This window comes from Kogia breviceps, chromosome 11 (genome assembly GCF_026419965.1).
Source record: "Kogia breviceps isolate mKogBre1 chromosome 11, mKogBre1 haplotype 1, whole genome shotgun sequence".
Classification (NCBI taxonomy): Eukaryota; Metazoa; Chordata; class Mammalia; order Artiodactyla; family Physeteridae; genus Kogia; species Kogia breviceps.
This window is the reverse complement of record NC_081320.1, coordinates 52,236,067-52,252,874: the sequence shown is the minus strand read 5'-3', so window position 1 is coordinate 52,252,874 and position 16,808 is coordinate 52,236,067. Positions and strand designations below refer to the sequence as shown.

General features: G+C 41.4%; 2 protein-coding genes across 2 annotated transcripts; both read left to right on the top strand.

Annotated features, from left to right (window-relative positions):
* Positions 1-807: 807 nt before the first annotated feature.
* On the top strand, positions 808-1,041 carry LOC131765567 (cytochrome c oxidase assembly protein COX14-like). The gene has a single exon (XM_059079283.1). The coding sequence runs from the start codon at positions 808-810 to the stop codon at positions 1,039-1,041; it is 234 nt and encodes a 77-aa protein (XP_058935266.1).
* A 10,060-nt stretch (positions 1,042-11,101) lies between these two features.
* Positions 11,102-12,473, top strand: C11H2orf74 (chromosome 11 C2orf74 homolog). Its single transcript, XM_059078647.2, has 3 exons — positions 11,102-11,164; positions 11,265-11,421; positions 12,239-12,473. Exons 1-3 carry the CDS (start codon positions 11,139-11,141, stop codon positions 12,410-12,412), a joined length of 357 nt encoding a protein of 118 aa, XP_058934630.2. The 5' UTR covers positions 11,102-11,138; the 3' UTR covers positions 12,413-12,473.
* The last annotated feature ends 4,335 nt before the right edge of the window (positions 12,474-16,808 follow it).

Here is a 16,808-nt window from a genome sequence, read left to right as displayed (position 1 = left end):
GTAGCATCCTGGACCAGAAAAAAACATTAGACAAAAACTAAGGAAATCTGAAACAACTATGGACTATAGTTATTAATAATGTGTTGATGTTGGTTCATTAATTATAACAAATGTACCACACTAATGTAATATGTTAATAATAGGGGAAACTGGGTATGAGGTACATGAGAACTCTCTGTACTATCTTCTCAATTTTTCTGTAAATTTTAAAATGTTCTAAAAAATAAAGTCGACTAAAAAAAGTTGTTTTTTTTCCTTCTTTTACCCAGCAGTAACCAAAATCTTATACAGAGAGGAAGTATTAGGTAATCAGTGATGTACCATGATCATTTTTACCTTGAGATTGAAAAGGTAACAGAAAAGTTGAAAGTGTTTGATTAATGAAGTTTAAGCAAGTTTCTAAAAAACTAAATTGCTCAAATGGCAGATTTGTGAATCTGGGGTTTCTTTTAATTCAAATAGGGTAATAAAGGCTCGTGATCAAGAAAGACTTTGACATATAGAAGAGAGACTAACTTCTAGACTTAAGAAAATTGCTCTGGGGCTTCCCTGGTGGCGCAGTGGTTGAGAGTCTGCCTGCCGATGCAGGGGACAGGGGTTCGTGCCCCGGTCCGGGAAGATCCCACATGCCGCAGAGCGGCTGGGCCCGTGAGCCATGGCCGCTGAGCCTGCACGTCCGGAGCCTGTGCTCTGCAACGAGAGAGGCCACAAGAGTGAGATGCCTGCGTACCGGGAAAAAAAAAAAAAAAAAAAAAGGAAAATTGCTGTGGGCAGCCCCTGCGGGCTCCAGCTTTGCTGCGGGGGGTTATGCTACGTCTGGCCCGCGGGGCCCTAGCTCGCGTTGGGAGCCGAATCCTAAAGGGGGACGACATGCCAACTGCTGAGAAGCTAGCTAACATTGGCTACAAGACCTTCTCCTCCTCCACGATGCTTCTCACTGTGTATGGGGACTACCTCCGCAGTGCCCGAGCCTACCACTATTTACAGCCGCCCAGCTCCCAGCTCCAGGCTGCAGAACAGAACACCTCGGGAGCGTTGTAGAAATGGGGGGCTTTTTTCCGTGAGCGGAGACGCCTGAGGCATGCTGTGGAAGGACCTCACCTGCAGTCATTTCTGAGTCAAGAGGACCAGGGCTTTAATGGTTTTCGAATCCTGCTGGGAAAATGTGCCCATGTTTTCTCTGGTGCAGCCAGTTTGGAGAGGCTATCGAATTATAACAGGAACGGGAAGGTGAGGCACACTTACAGACATTAAATATTTTGCCAAAAATAAAAAGAAGAAGAAAATTGCTTCGAATCAAAAAGAGTGCATTTATGGGAAATAGTGCTTATTTATGAAATACGTTTCTTAAAATTCAAGTCACATCATCGATGCATTTTTTTTTTCTTCCCCAAAGCAAAAAAAAAAAAAAAAAGCAAGAATAAGTGTTGGGTTCTTCAGGTGATTGTGATTTATTATCCCCTTTTGTTATCCCCCTTTAAGTTAATGAGACAAATTATAATGAAATCAAAGTGTTTTTTAACAGTTTCTAAACCTAAAGCAAAATATTACTTTTGCCTTAACAAAGGTTGAGAGGAGACTAAATCTAAGAAACTAGAAATAAGGTAAAAAAAAAAAAAAGGCGGGGGAGAGGAATAAATAGCAGTTAAAAATAATTGATCAATATGTGAGATATTTGGAGCCATAAAGCAATGACACAAAATGGATGAGATTTAAAATAAAAGAGCCAGGGCTTCCCTGGTGGCGCAGTGGTTGAGAGTCCGCCTGCCGATGCAGGAGACACGGGTTCGTGCCCTGGTCCGGGAGGATCCCACGTGCCGCGGAGCGACTAGGCCCGTGAGCCATGGCCGCTGAGCCTGCGCATCCGGAGCCTGTGCTCCTCATCGGGAGAGGACACAACAGTGAGAGGACCGCGTACCACAAAAAAAATAAAATAAAAGAGCCAGAAGCCAATAAGCTTTTGAAAATAAATGAAAAGATTAATATTTAATAAAAGTAAAGATTTAATAGTTTCAGAGTTGTGCTCACATATTTATGTACAAATATGCCCATCAATGCTATGTATAATAGTAGTAGGGGGCTTCCCTGGTGGCACAGCGGTTGAGAGTTCACCTGCCGATGCACGGGACGCAGGTTTGTGTCCCGGTCCGGGAGGATCCCGCATGCCGCAGAACGGTTGGGCCCGTGAGCCATGGCTGCTGAGCCTGCACGTCCGGAGCCTGTGCTCCGCAACAGGAGAGGCCACAGCAGAGAGAGGCCCGCGTACAGCAAAAAAAAAAAAAAAAAAAAAAAAAAAAAAGCAGTAGGTTGTCCAACAGCAAGAAAATAATTGCAATGCTTATATAAAAAGGGAAAATGTATAAGTATTAAAAGTCATCTTTTTGAAGATTATTGAAAGACATTGCAAAATGTTCATAATAAAAATGATATTAAGTTTAAAAAAGTGTATATACACTGATTCCAATTTTTTAAATTATAAAATAGATATGTGTTTTCTCAAAATGCTAAACAGAGTTACCATATGACTCAGCAATGTCACACCTAGGTATTTACCCAAAAGAAATGAAAACATATGTCTATACAAAAACTTATGCATGAATGTTCATAGCAGCATTATTGATAATAGCCAGAGTGGAAACAATGCAAATGTCCATCAGCTGATGAATGGATAAACAAAATTTGATATATTCATAGAATATAATATTATTCAGCAATGAAAAGGAATGAAATACTGTTACATGCCACAACATGGATGAATCTTACAAACATTATGCTATATATATGGAATCTAAAAAAAAAAAAATGGTCATGAAGAAACTAGGGGCAAGATGGGAATAAAGACGCAGACCTACTAGAGAATGGACTTGAGGATACAGGGAGGGGGAAGGGTAAGCTGGGAGAAAGTGAGAGAGTGGCATGGACATATATACACTACCAAATGTAAAATAGATAGCTAGTGGGAAGCAGCTGCATAACACAGGGAGATCAGCTTGGTGCTTTTTGACCACCTAGAGGGGTGGGATAGGGAGGGTGGGAGGCAGGGAAACGAAAGAGGGAAGAGATATGGGGATATATGTATGTGTATAACTGATGCACTTTGTTATAAAGCAGAAACTAATACACCATTGTAAAGCAGTTATACTCCAATAAAGATGTTAAAAAAAAAAAAAAGAAAAAAAACTATGCTAAGTTGAGAGTAGCCAAACACAAAAAAACACATATTGTATGATTCCATTTATATGAAATGTCAAGAAAAGCCCCATCTATAGAGGCAGAAATTAGATTAGTGGTTTCCAGGGACTAGGGAGTGGCGAGTAGGGAGTGACTGCTAATAGTAGAGGGTTTCTTGTAGAGGTGATAAAAATGCTTTAGGGCTTTCCTGGTGGCACAGTGGTTAAGAGTCCACCTGCCAATGCAGGGGACACGGGTTTGAGCCCTGCTCTGGGAGGATCCCACATGCCGGCAGAGCGACTAGGCCCGTGCGCCACAACTACTGAGCCTGCGCACTAGAGCCCGTGCTCCAAAACAAGGGAAGCCACCGCGATGAGAAGCCCGTGCACCGCAACGAATAGTAGCCCCTGTTCGCTGCAGCTAGAGAAAGCGTGCGCAGCACTGAAGACCCAACACAACCAAAAATAAAATAAATTAAATAAAATTTTTTAAAAATGCTTTAAATTAAGATTGTGATGATGGTTGTGCAACCACTATATATATGTATATATAAACACACACGTCAGTATATATAGTATAAAATATCAGTATATGTCAACAGTTTTTCTCTCTGGGTGGTGGAATCATGAGAGATTTTGTTTTTTCTTCATTTTCCAAATTTTCTACAATGAAAAATGCTATTTAAAACAAATAAATGAGGGAATTGGTAACCAGTGCTACTCTGAATGTGACCTGTGAACTGGTGCTGGTCCCTAATTGTCACTGGTCTGAAACTAAATGCAGAAATTGAGAGTATAGAAACTTTAAATAACTATTTTACATTGCTGTGATATCCAAGTGTATCATTGCTTTAATTTTGTTTACTAAAATATTGGTCCTCAGTGGACTGAGATTAAAAATAAAAACCTGCTCCTTCACCACAGCGAGTTAGTGAAGCTCTGCCCTAGATAATTCCTTAATATCCTTTTCAGAAATGTTGAGATCAAAGGGTTGATCAAAACTAAAAACTAAAACATTAAAATAAGATATACAAAATCATAACAGTACAAATGATTTAGAGAAAATTATGTTATGTTTAGAAGGAAATAAAAGCAAAAAGCTTACAGATTGAACAGAATGAATAGAAAAGGAGAAAACAAAACCAAACCAAGGCCATCAACCTCTAAGCCTCGCGCTCCCAAACTAAAACACCAAAGGAAGTCTCCCATCTGCCCCTTGGTTATGGCTCTCACTGCTTGTTACAGGTGCTGGGTTTTTGCAGGGATGGAAAATGGGAAAGGGGATTGAGAACAATTTAAGTACAAAAGCAGCCTATACAAACCCTGCGGTAGGAAAGAATGTTGTATCTCCTCTTCCCTGGGTTGGATTCCTGAGGTCAGGAAGTCTCCCAAGAACCGATGAATCAGGTCAGCTTTAACACTCTTCTCAGACATATCAGGAGTGTAGAATCAAAACAGATCTGTTTTTCAAAGTCCGTGGAATTTGATACTCACTGACCATGTAGCATGGGGCAAGGCAGAAGATGCTCAAATATGAGGCAAGAACATTCTCCTCTGCCTGCAGCCAAGCTATACCCTTCACAAACCAGAAGGGTAGAATAGGACCCACAGGGATGATGGCTCAGTGGTGGCTGAATCCTCAACTCTGTATTCTTCCATCCTCATGAAGCCTGCAAGACAGAGGGACTTCTAAAATGTGGCCTAGGATGGGTGTATGCACGGGTGTTGTGGCTATCGTGGTTGAAGCCAGGAACGTACTTACCCAATTTTGGTGGTTATAATGTAATATTAATAGTACACTGCTTCTGACATACTCTCTCTCAAGGACATTTCCATTCCAGATGGATAGATATTAGCTAGAAAGTGTTGCTAAATCTTTTGCAGTGAATTTGTAGGCTCTTCTGCTTAACTGGCATTTTGGAATTGGTGCCTGTCTCCTTAATGAGAAGTGTTGTCTTGGTGTCATCACCTCTGCGAACGGCAGCGTTTCCTGTTGTCTAGCTCAGTGTTACTTGTTCCGTGAGAAACAATGGGGTGATGAGTAGATTGCCTAAAAACCTTATCAAGCTGCAGTGACCTTCTGAAGTTTTCAACAGTTTCTGTGTGAAAAGGTTAACTGTGAATCATAAATAATGAAGGTTTCTCAACAGAACGTTTCTCTTGTGTGGACATTATATGTACTGACATACTAGCCATCTACCTTGATGTTTAATATCATTTTTTTCTTCCTTCCTCTAGTAAGAAGTGACAGGTTTTGGCCATTAAGGTAGAAGGAAAAAACTGTTTCAATCCAAGTGCCCTGTTAAATATCATAGCTCGATGTTGATGAGTTTCAGTAACTTCCATTTAGCTTTCCAAAATCTAAAATAAGACCTCCGAGCAGCCCCACTAGCTGTGGTAGGGAAAAAGGCTGCACTGATCTGATGAAAGAGAAAAGGTACTCATTTTATTCCACTTGTCCTTGGAGGCTAGAGGGAACATATCTGATGTTCAGCAAAGTCAGGACATGGTTGATGGGCTCAGTGGCTCTTATGTGAGGAATCAAGGAATCTCAGGTTAGGAATTGAGGGCTCAGAAAGGGAGGCAGTATGATGCTGGTTACATTGTGTTTTGGTCACAAATCTTGGATTGCAAGAGACATAAACCCCACTCAAACCAGCTTAAGCCAAAATGTTATATTAGCATTGGCTCATATAACTGAAAGCCCCACTTCCAGTCCACACTGAAAATCAAGGCTTCAAGCATGATTAGATCAAGCAGAGTCATGTACAATTTGTCTCTCTCCATACACCTCTCTCAGCCCTATTCTCTTCTGTGCTGATAGTTTCTGCAAATGTCTTGACATTGAGACTAACCGAGCTGGTTAGGTCACATGTTGACCCTTGAACTGTAGACTGTTCTGATCAGCCAGGCCTGGGTCCTGTGCTCATTCCTGATTTCCAAGTTCAGGCAGCTGTGGCTTGTGGGTGCTCTGAATGTCCTCATCTTGATCCTGCAATTCAGGGATCATACTTTGTCAGAGGAGCTCACCAGATCACATGGATCAAGGCCTTAGGGAGGTGGCTGGGGATTTACATGCACCCTGGACCCATCTGGAGCACAAATTGCTGTGGACCCTGTTGCCAGGAGTCCATATCCTCTGGCCACCACCGCAAAGGAGACTGAAGGCAGGAGGGGAGGGCATGTCTGTGGCTGGAGCTGAACGGGACAAGGGTTTGGGATGCAGGCAGGTGACATGGTGTGTCACTGAGCGAAAGCAAGAAGGAAGGAAGGCCAGTGGGTGGTGATGACATCGTGGAAGAGCGGTCCAAGAACCAAGTCTTGGAGGATTTAGAGGTGGGGACACGTAAAGGGCTGAGGTAGGGGGAGGACAATTACAGTGGGGAAACAAAATGAGCAAATGGATGGAGGTTGAAACAAGATCTCTATGTGCTGGGTGTCTTGTTTCTCCCGTGCCTGCCTTGTACCAGGCCACTTTACAGATGAGTTACCCTTCCTTTTTTGCACAAATAATTTTTAAAAATTGTGATAAAATATATGCAACCCAAAATTTACCATTTTAACCTTTTTTTTTTTTTTTTTTTTTGTGGTACGTGGGCCTCTCACTGTTGTGGCCTCTCCCATTGCAGATCACAGGGTCCAGACACACAGGCTCAGCGGCCATGGCTCACGGGCCCAGCCGCTCCGCGGCACGTGGGATCCTCCCAGACCGCGCCACGAACCCATGCCCCCTGCATCGGCAGGCGGACCCCCAACCGCTGCGCCACCAGGGAAGCCCCATTTTAACCATTTTTAAGTGTACAGTTCAGTGGCATTAAGTACATTCACATTGCTGTGCAACCATCACCACCATCCATCTCCAGAACTCTTTCACCATCCCAAACTGAAACTCTATATCCATTAAACAATAACTCACCATTTCCCCCTCCCCCCAGCACCTGGTAACCACTACTCTATTTTCTGTATCTATGAATTTGACTATTCTAGGAATGTGATATAAGTGGACTCATGCAATATGTGTCCTTTTGTATCTGGCTTACTTCACTTAGCATAATGCCTTCAACTGTTCATCCACGTGTAGCGTACCAAAATTTCATTCCTTTTTAAGGCTGTACAGCGTTCCATTGTATGTGTATGCCACATTTTGTTTATCCACTTACCTGTCGATGCATAGTTTGGTTGTTTCTACCTTTTGGGTATTGTGAATAATCCTGCTATGAACATGTGTGTACCATTAGAGTCCCTGCTTTTACTTCATTTGAGTATATACTCAGAAGTGGAATTGCTGGATCATATGGAATTCTGTGTTTAATTTTTTGAAGAACTGACATGCTGTTTTCCACAGTGACTGCACCATTTTACATTTGCAACAGCAATGCACAAGAGTTCCAATTTCTCCACATCCTTATCAACACTTGGTTTTGTTTTTTCTTTGTTTTTTAATAATAGCCTTTTAATGGGGTGTGAGGTGATATCTCATTGTGGTTTTGATTAGCTCCTTAATGATTAGTGACGTTGTATCTTTTCATGTACTTGTTGACCATTAGTATATCTTCTTTGGAGAAACATCTAATCAAGTCCTTTGCCCATATATGAATTGGATTTTTTTATTGTTGTTGTTGAGTTATAGGTATTCTGTATATATTCTGGATATTAATCTGTTATCAAATATATGATTTGCAAATATTTTCTCACCATTGGATATGATATTAGCTGTGGGGTTTCTATATATGGCCTTTACTATGTTGGGGTAGTTTCCTTCTATTCCTACTTTATTGAGTGTTTTATCATGAAAGGATGGTAAATTTTGGTGAATGCCTTTCCTTCATCAATTGAGATGATCATTTCCCCCCCCTTCATTCCATGAATGTGGTGTATTATGTTGATTTTTGTATGTTGAACTATCTTTGCATTCTAAGAATAAGTCCCACTTGGTCATGGTGTATAATCCTTTTAATATGCTGCTGCTAAATTCAGTTTGTTATTACTTTTGGGGATTTTGGCTTCAATATTCATGAGAGATATTGGTCTTTAGGATTTTTTTTTTTGTAGTGTCTTTGCCTGGCTTTGGTATCAAGGTAATGCTGGCCTGATAGAATGAGTTAGGAAGTATTCCTTTTTCTTCAATTTTTTTGGATTAGTTTGAGAAACATTGATGTTTGTTCTTCTTTAAATATTTGATAATATTCCTCAGTGAAACCATCTGGTCCAGTATTTTTCTTTGTTTGGAGGTTGGTTGTTTGTTGATTCAACCTGCTTATTATAGTTCTATTCAGATTTTCTATTTCTTCATGATTCAGTCTTGGTAGGTTTTTTGTTTCTAGGAATTTTTCCATTTCATCTAGGTTATTCAGTTTGTTAGCACACAATTGTTCAGAGTACTCTCTTAGAATATCTTTTATTTCTGTAGAATTGGTAGTAATGTTCCACTACAAATAACTTTTGAGCACATGCCCTCTGTGCATAAGGCACACTGAGTTAGGTTCTGCAGACCTATCTCTGAGTAAGATTCCATGACATCACAAAGTTTACAGTCCAATGCATTTAAAATGTGATTTAGAGACCAAAGTTTGATAATCTTCCAGTTTTCAGAATTTGTATTAACTATACTCTAATTATATTAACTATACATATTCAGAATTATGTTAACTAACAATTTAGGATATCTGTTCGCAAGCCACATTCAGTGAAAGAAAGCCCTAATGATACAGTCTTACCAGCCCTTACTTTTTGCTACTACTGTATTCTTGCCAAAGGTCTCAGAATATGTGTTATGTGTGGCAAACAATCTTGGAGACAGAGCCAACCAGCAAGAGTGCACTCTAGTCCCGCATTACTCTTTGCACCACACACACTCAAATTTAGGCATGGGGATGAAAAATTATACCTTTTTATTCAGGTATAATATCCACACCATAGTGCACATGAAGTGCACTAATCTTAAGCACAGTTTGATGGGTTTTTATGTATGTCTGGACCTGTGTAACCACCAGTAGGTAGATATAAAATATTACCATTGTGTGTTACTAGAATACATGAGACATGAGAAGATTTGGGCTCTTGAAATCTCAGTCTGGCAGCAGTGTAGTGTAAGGAGGGTGAGACAGGCTCTGAGTCTTCATCTGGGAGCTTTAGCTGGAGGAAGCCTCCAAAAATTCTGCAAAAATTCACATTCATATGTTCATATATTCTGCAAAATCAGCTTTGGCCTGAGCCCTCCAACAAACTCTATACACAACCACACAGCCACAGCCACAGCCACACACCCCCCCCCACACACACACGCATTCATTCAACATGTATGGAATTTGCAGGTTCTGACTTGGTGCAGAATTCAAAGATAAAGAAATCAATGTCCCTGCCCCTCTAGAGAAGAGCCAGTGTCACTGCAGCCCCAAAACCCCCAGGGCTCACCTTCGGACGTTTTCAGACATGGTTGGCAGTAGCTGCCATACTCCTTTCATCCTCCTGTTCTCAGAAAAATCCTAGCACTACTCTCCCCGTCCTTGTCATGGGCATCACTTACTCACCTGAAGTTAGGTCAGGCGGGGGGTCATCTTTACTCTGATCATCTTATTCTACTCCTGCTTCTTCAGCTCTGGCCTCCAGAGCTGCCACCTTTTTTGTATGTCCAGGAATTACGTCCGATGATGTGGGATCTGAAGGACATGGGCTAGTTAGCCTGGAGAGAACAGCATTATGAAGTAAGTTGACTACTGGCCACAGGGCTGTGGAGAGGGATTGTATAAGAAGGAAGTGGACTGATTGTTCATGGTCTGTGAAAGAAACAGTAACATAGGCTCAGGTTAAGAAAGGAAGGATGGTATTTCAAGTGTAGGAAGAAAATCCTTATCCAAAGCCACTCCGGACCTCTCAGAGGGGAGGACAGATAGACTGCCACCCAGAGGGCAGTTTCATGGTTCTTCTGACTTCAGGTGATGGGTGGGGTTGGCCTGGTGCTCTGATCTCTTTAACTCAACGGTTCCATGATTCTGTGATGTCACTGCAGAAGGAAGAATGGGGAGCTGGGCTCGGCTCCACCTGCTCCAATTCCGCTGTCCTCTGAATTCCGATAGTTTTGGGGTGAGGGGAGGTGGGCTGAGTCCCACGTGTCCCAGCTCAGTCTCCCCTCTAGCCACCTCAGCCCCTACCACGTTTGTGGAGAGGAATTAACCCGTGTGAGTCCACGCCACCAAAGCAAGCAGAGCACATCTGATGAAGCGGATCCAAAGAACAACAATGAAAGCACCCTTTTATCCTTCTGTTTCCAGAAAATTTAAAGAACAAGAGAACTACATTCAAACTGAGCTGGAAAAGTATATCTGGACGATCTGTAACTGTGAGAGTGGATGAGTCTTCTAGCTAACCCTATGAGCTTTGAAACCACAGCATTCACTTTCTTCGTCATCCTTCTAATTTGCCTCAGTTGCATCTTCTTTTTATTGGTGTTATTATAAAACTGGTATAAATCCATGCTGATAAATTGGGATCAGATTTAAAGTCACACTAGTAAATGTATCTAGAAATAATATAAAACAATTTAAAATGCAGCAAATAATAAGGCTGTAGCTATCTGTTTTTTCCTATTTCAGGGTTTTAGAAATGCTAATTTCCTGTTTAAAAGTGAAGTTCCTGGGCTTCCCTGGTGGCACAGTGGTTGGGAGTCCGCCTGCCAATGCAGGGGACACGGGTTCGTGCCCCGGTCCGGGAAGATCCCACATGCTGCGGAGCGGCTGGGCCCGTGAGCCATGGCTGCTGAGCCTGCGCGTCCGGAGCCTGTGCTCCGCAACGGGAGAGGCCACGGCAAAGTGAAGTTCCTTTCCAAGCGTTAACATCAAGACCATTCTTTCTTTTCCAAATTTTTTCCTTTTTGATCTCAGTTCCCAAAGCTGGACAGATGAAGAGACAGAAGAAGGTCATTGTATAGATGCTAATGGAGGTGATGATTGTACAGCTGCTAATACAGAGATGAACAATTCAGGAGACAAAGAAAAGTAAGTCTGCATCTTAGACTGTGGTAGAACGCCATTTTTGTGTGTGATAATGGTGGCTAAGACGTATGAATTTTAAAAACCTTGCTGATTGATTTTCTAGGACTCTTGTACCCACGAGGCCTGGCATTCTTGTCCAGAGATGGAGTAAAGCAGTGGTGGCCACACCCTTAGGAAATGGAGAGGGTGTGAAAGATGAAGAGGAGGACAAAATAAAAGAGAAGCAAAAGACTGAGAATGCTGGAGAAAATGGTCAAGAAGTGATGGGCTTTTCTACTCTTAAGGGGCATTTAGTGTTTGATTGAAGAAGAGGTAAATTCCTTGGCTAGGTATAATGAAGGATGGTCTTGTCTGTAACTTAGGTTTGTATCTGGAAGGAGTGCAATGTTCACAGTCATCTAAAACATTCTTCTTAGCTTATTGCTTCATTTTGTTAAGTCAGTTACACATGCCATGCCTGAACACTTGTTCCATCTTCATTCTTACATTTGCGGTTTTCTTAATAATTCCCCTTCATTTTGCTTTACTCAGAATCCTAAGACGTTAGAGCTGGAAGAGGCCTTAGAGATCATTTGGGGATCCAACGCTCTCATGTTACAAATGAGAAAATAAGATGAATTGCTCAAAGTCACTTCTCCGCCATGGCTGAGCTCAGGACCAGACCCCAAATGCCTGTTCTACTTCCAGGCTCCTTCTACAACAACCTGTAAACATTGCCAGGGCCTTCTTGAGCTCCTTGTTTGGGGCTCCCTAATAAGAACAACTCACGTGCCCTCCCAACATAAGACCCATGGCCAGTTGGAGACAGAATGATGGTCCAGGTGGCTCTTGGGTTTGACTGCTTTGTAGAGAGAATAACACATGTCACCAACTGCTATTTGAATATAGCAATGTGTGCTTTTATAACCATAGAAATATGAAAATTAGATCATGATGGATTACTACTGCTTTCCTATATCATTTAGAAATCCTTTTTCTGTTTCTCACTAACAAGGTACATATAACCTATATTTTTAAAAGCAGTGCTCTTGCATGCATAAACTGATCATTTATACTATTTGTTCCATTCTCTTATAGAATGACTACTTGCAAAAACCACCCATACCTGTCACTGGAAGTCCTTCAGTTGTTGATAACCATAAAAGACCTTTAAAAGGAGTGACATTTTCTAGGGAGGTAATTGTTGTGGACCTTGGAAAGGACAATCCTATAACTCGAAGCTATACTCGATTACATAAAGCGAGAAAATGAAGCTCAAAAAAGGCTGAGAGTGAAAGAGATGCAACCTTAGACTAACAGTGAAATGACTGGGGGTACAAAATCATGTTGAAACAGCAAAATAATGGGGAATTAAGTAAATACAGATAGTATTTCACCTTTGTGCAAAAAAGGTGGACTATATGCAAAATTCTATAAGGAGAGTACTCAGAGCTTGAATACAGATTTTTTTAAAAACTCAAATCTGAGCTCAAGAAATTGATTGTATTGTATCCTTAAAACTCTTGTCTACTCAAACACTGTTCTAACATGTGAATAAAGTTATTTGTGTTTGTGCAGATGTCTTTTAGGTAAATAATATTCAAGGGGGACTTTGGAAACAGCACAGGTTCTTGATGCTTTGATCACAGACATTTATGACCAAATAACATTACTGCTATCATCATGGAAACTTTCATGTAGTGTTTCCTACTATATAATTCCCTTTGAATTCCTGAAACCTTTCTTGTCCTGACAACTGCTTTTTTTTTTTTTTAAAGAAGATGTTGGGTGTTGGAGTTTATTAAGTTATTTATTTTTGCTGTGTTGGGTCTTCATTTCTGTGCGAGGGCTTTCTCTAATTGTGGCAAGCGGGGGCCACTCTTCATCGCGGTGCGTGCGCCTCTCACTATTGTGGCCTCTCTTGTTGTGGAGGACAGGCTCCAGATGCGCAGGCTCAGTAGTTGTGGCTCACAGGCCTAGTCGCTCCGCGGCACGTGGGATCCTCCCAGACCAGGGCTCGAACCCGTGTCCCCTGCATTAGCAGGTGGATTCTCAACCACTGCGCCACCAGGAAAGCCCGTGACAACTGCTTTTTAAGATTGATACCAAAACAACTACCATCAACCGACAGAATATCCTGTTACTTAGGCAAATCCTGAGATTATACTCTTCTTGATTTCAGTAGTTTAAAATTTCCTTTTCATATGTGGAATATGACAGTACAGGCCAGTACAACATCATCCAAACCATTGCAGTAAACATTTGTAAGATGCGTAAGGGGCTATGAGAGAGGTAAAAAGCAGAAAACATAACATTTGATTCAGGGGCCTAGCACGTTGTCATGTATACGGCATATGCTTAATAAATGTTTATTGAGTGGTTGGGAGAATAAGTGATAAAATAATTTAGAATGTGTGACTAATGCTAAGTGGGAAGTATTGACACCCTTTGATGGGGAGAAGTCCCTGTGGTCTGGAACCATTCCACTGTGGGGAGGAAAAGGGACTTAATGGAATGGAAAGATTGGCTAATACAAGCAGAGGGAAGAGTATATTTCCAATGGCGACAGGCACAAGCCAAGGCACAGAGGTGAGAATGTGTATTGAGTTTGGTGGGCACCAGTTAGCTGGAGCCAGGCTGGCATTGAGGAGAGTTGAAAGATAACAGCAAAGTGTAGTGAGGGGTCAGAGTAAGGTAACTCTGAGGACCCCAGACTAGAGGTATAGGGTGGAGAATGGAGTAAAGCAGTGTGCACTGGGGGAGGGGGTCTACAGAAGTATTCATTCAGAGCCTGTGAGTTGTCTACAGGCACTTAAAAATACTGATCTTTCACCTGATGGTAACATTAAATTTAAAAAAAAATTTTAATTGTAAACTACACAGAAAATTTATTTTTCAATTTTATTTATTTATTTTTTATACAGCAGTTTTTTGGTTTTTTTTTTTTTTTTTTTTTTTTTTTTTTTTTTTTTGCGTTACACGGGCCTCTCACTGTTGTGGCCTCTCCCGTTTTGGAGCACAGGCTCCGCGGCCATGGCTCACAGGCCCAGCCGCTCCGCGGCATGTGGGATCTTCCCGGACCGGGGCACGAACCCGTGTCCCCTGCATCGGCAGGCGGATTCTCAACCACTGCGCCACCAGGGAAGCCCAGTTTTTTGGTTTTTTGGTTTTTGGGTTTTTTTGCGGTACGCGGGCCTCTCACTGTTTTGGCCTCTCCCGTTGCAGAGCACAGGCTCCGGACGTGCAGGCTCAGCGGCCATGGCTCACGGGCCCAGCTGCTCGGTGGCATGTGGGATCTTCCCAGACCGGGGCACGAACCTGTGTCCCCTGCATCGGCAGGCGGACTCGCAACCACTGCGCCACCAGGGAAGCCCAAGCAGGTTCTTATTAGTTATATATTTTATACATATTAGTGTATACATGTCAATCCCAACCTCCCAATTCATCCCACCACCACCACCACCCCCTGCTTTCCCCCCTTGGTGTCCATACATTTGTTCTCTACATCTGTGTCTCCATTTCTGCCCTGTAGACTGGTTCATCTGACCATTTTTCTAGGTTCCACATATATGCGTTAATATACAATATTTGTTTTTCTCTTTCTGACTTCACTCTGTATGACAGTTTCTAGATCCACCCCCATCTCTGCAAATGACCCAATTTCGTTCCTTTTTATGGCTGAGTAATATTCCATTGTATATATGTAGCACATCTTCTATATCCATTCATCTATCGATGGGCATTTAGGTTGCTTCCATGACCTGGCTATTGTAAATAGTGCTGCAATGAACATTTTGGTACATGAGTCTTTTTGAATTTTGGTTTTCTGAGGGTATATGCCCAGTAGTGGGATTGCTGGGTCATATGGTAATCCTATTTTTAGGTTTTTAAGGAACCTCCATACTGTTCTCTATAGTGGCTGTATCAATTTACATTCCCACCAACAGGGCAAGAGGGTTCCCTTTTCTCCACATCCTCTCCAGCATTTGTTGTTTGTAGATTTTCTGATGATGCCCATTCTAACTGGTATGAGGTGATACCTCATTGTAGTTTTGATTTGCATTTCTCTAATAATTAGTGATGTTGAGCAGCTTTGCATGTGCCTCTTGGCCATCTGTATGTCTTCTTTGAAGAAATGTCTATTTAGGTCTTCTGCCCATTTTTTAATTGGGTTGTTTGTTTTTTTAATATTGAGCTGCATGAGCTGTTTATATATTTTGGAGATTAATCCTTTGTCCGTAATACACAGAAAATTTACTATCTTAACCATCTTAAGTGCACAGTTAAGTAATATTAAGTACACTCACATTGTATAGCTATCACATCCATCCACAGAACTCTTCATTTTGCAAAACTCTAACTCTGTACCCATTAAACATGAACTCCTCATTCCCCACCACCCCAGCCCCTGGTAACCACCAATGTACTATCTCTACAAATTTGACTAAGTACCTCATACAAGTGGAATCACAGTATTTGTCCTTTTGTGACCAGCTTCTTTCACCCAGCATAATGTTCTCAAGGTTTATCCATGTGTCAGTTTCCTTCCTTTTATAGCCTGAATAATATTCCATTTGTATGCATATCCCACATTTTGTTTATTCATTTGTTTATTCATTTATCTGTTGATGGACACTTGTATTGCTTCTATTGTCAATAATGTTGCTCTGAATATTTAAAATTCTAAGAAATTTCAGACATAGCTAGATGACCATTTATAGCTGAGTATTCCCATATGATGTCATGGTTTCATTGCCTGTATCTGAGTCCATATTTATAAAACCAAGTTACTTTGTCATAAACTAACAAGAAAAGAATAGAGAAGGAATGAATCCATAAATGATGCATCTATGTCAAAGTGAAGGCCAATTTCCTGGTGACTGACTGTACTAACTGAGGTTTTGTAAAACTTCCAGTAGAAGAAAATAGTGGAAAAATTTGCCATCAGTGCCCATGATAGTACAGGCACATGGAATTCCAGAAGAGCCAATCAATGGTGCCACAACTACAGGGTGAGTCAAATTAACTAAATGTTAATTTGAATTTTATTAGTTTTATACTTTTGTTTGTATTTTATTTGTAAATTTGTTTTGATTTTAGAATTGAATGAGAGCTCTAAGAATGAGTTGATATCCAGTTTTATGTTTCTACATGGTTTGAAGTAACACTGTGTATAATAAACAATTTAAGGCAGTTAAGGGGGGGCGTCCCTGAGAACTCTTCTACAGGATTAGGTTATGGACGAGTAGCAACTTGGAGATGAATGGAGATGACTCTAGTGACAATTCAGGGTTGAAGGATGAGGGTCTGGAATAGGGAGGTGGCAGAACACCAGTAGTAAAGAATGTCAATTTCTGGCTAGATATGGGAAAAATGAGAGGACACAAAAGTGACTCCTGAGTTTGGATATCTGACTGTCAGAGATAGGAATGTCCAGAGAGGTGACTAGTTGAAGGGATAGCTCTGCCAAATTTTAGGTGTCCACCAGAAATTCAACTGAAGATGTCCAGGGGGCAGCAAAGCTGTAGGACTTCCTGTTTCCATCTGCTAAGCTATGGCTCCAGTTAAAAGCTGAGCTTTCCTTCTCAATGCCCATTGGTGTTTCTCTTGTAGACGTGGGATCAAACTCACCACCTTTCCTCTTTAATTAGCTGTGGACTCAGTGACC

Coding starts and splice junctions, on each gene's coding strand:
- LOC131765567 (XM_059079283.1), top strand. CDS start 808: ATGCTACGTCTGGCCCGCGGGGCCCTAGCTCGCGTTGGGAGCCGAATC.
- C11H2orf74 (XM_059078647.2), top strand. CDS start 11,139: ATGAACAATTCAGGAGACAAAGAAAA. Junction 11,165..11,264: donor AATTCAGGAGACAAAGAAAA/GTAAGTCTGCAT, acceptor TTGATTTTCTAG/GACTCTTGTACCCACGAGGC. Junction 11,422..12,238: donor CTGGAGAAAATGGTCAAGAA/GTGATGGGCTTT, acceptor ATTCTCTTATAG/AATGACTACTTGCAAAAACC.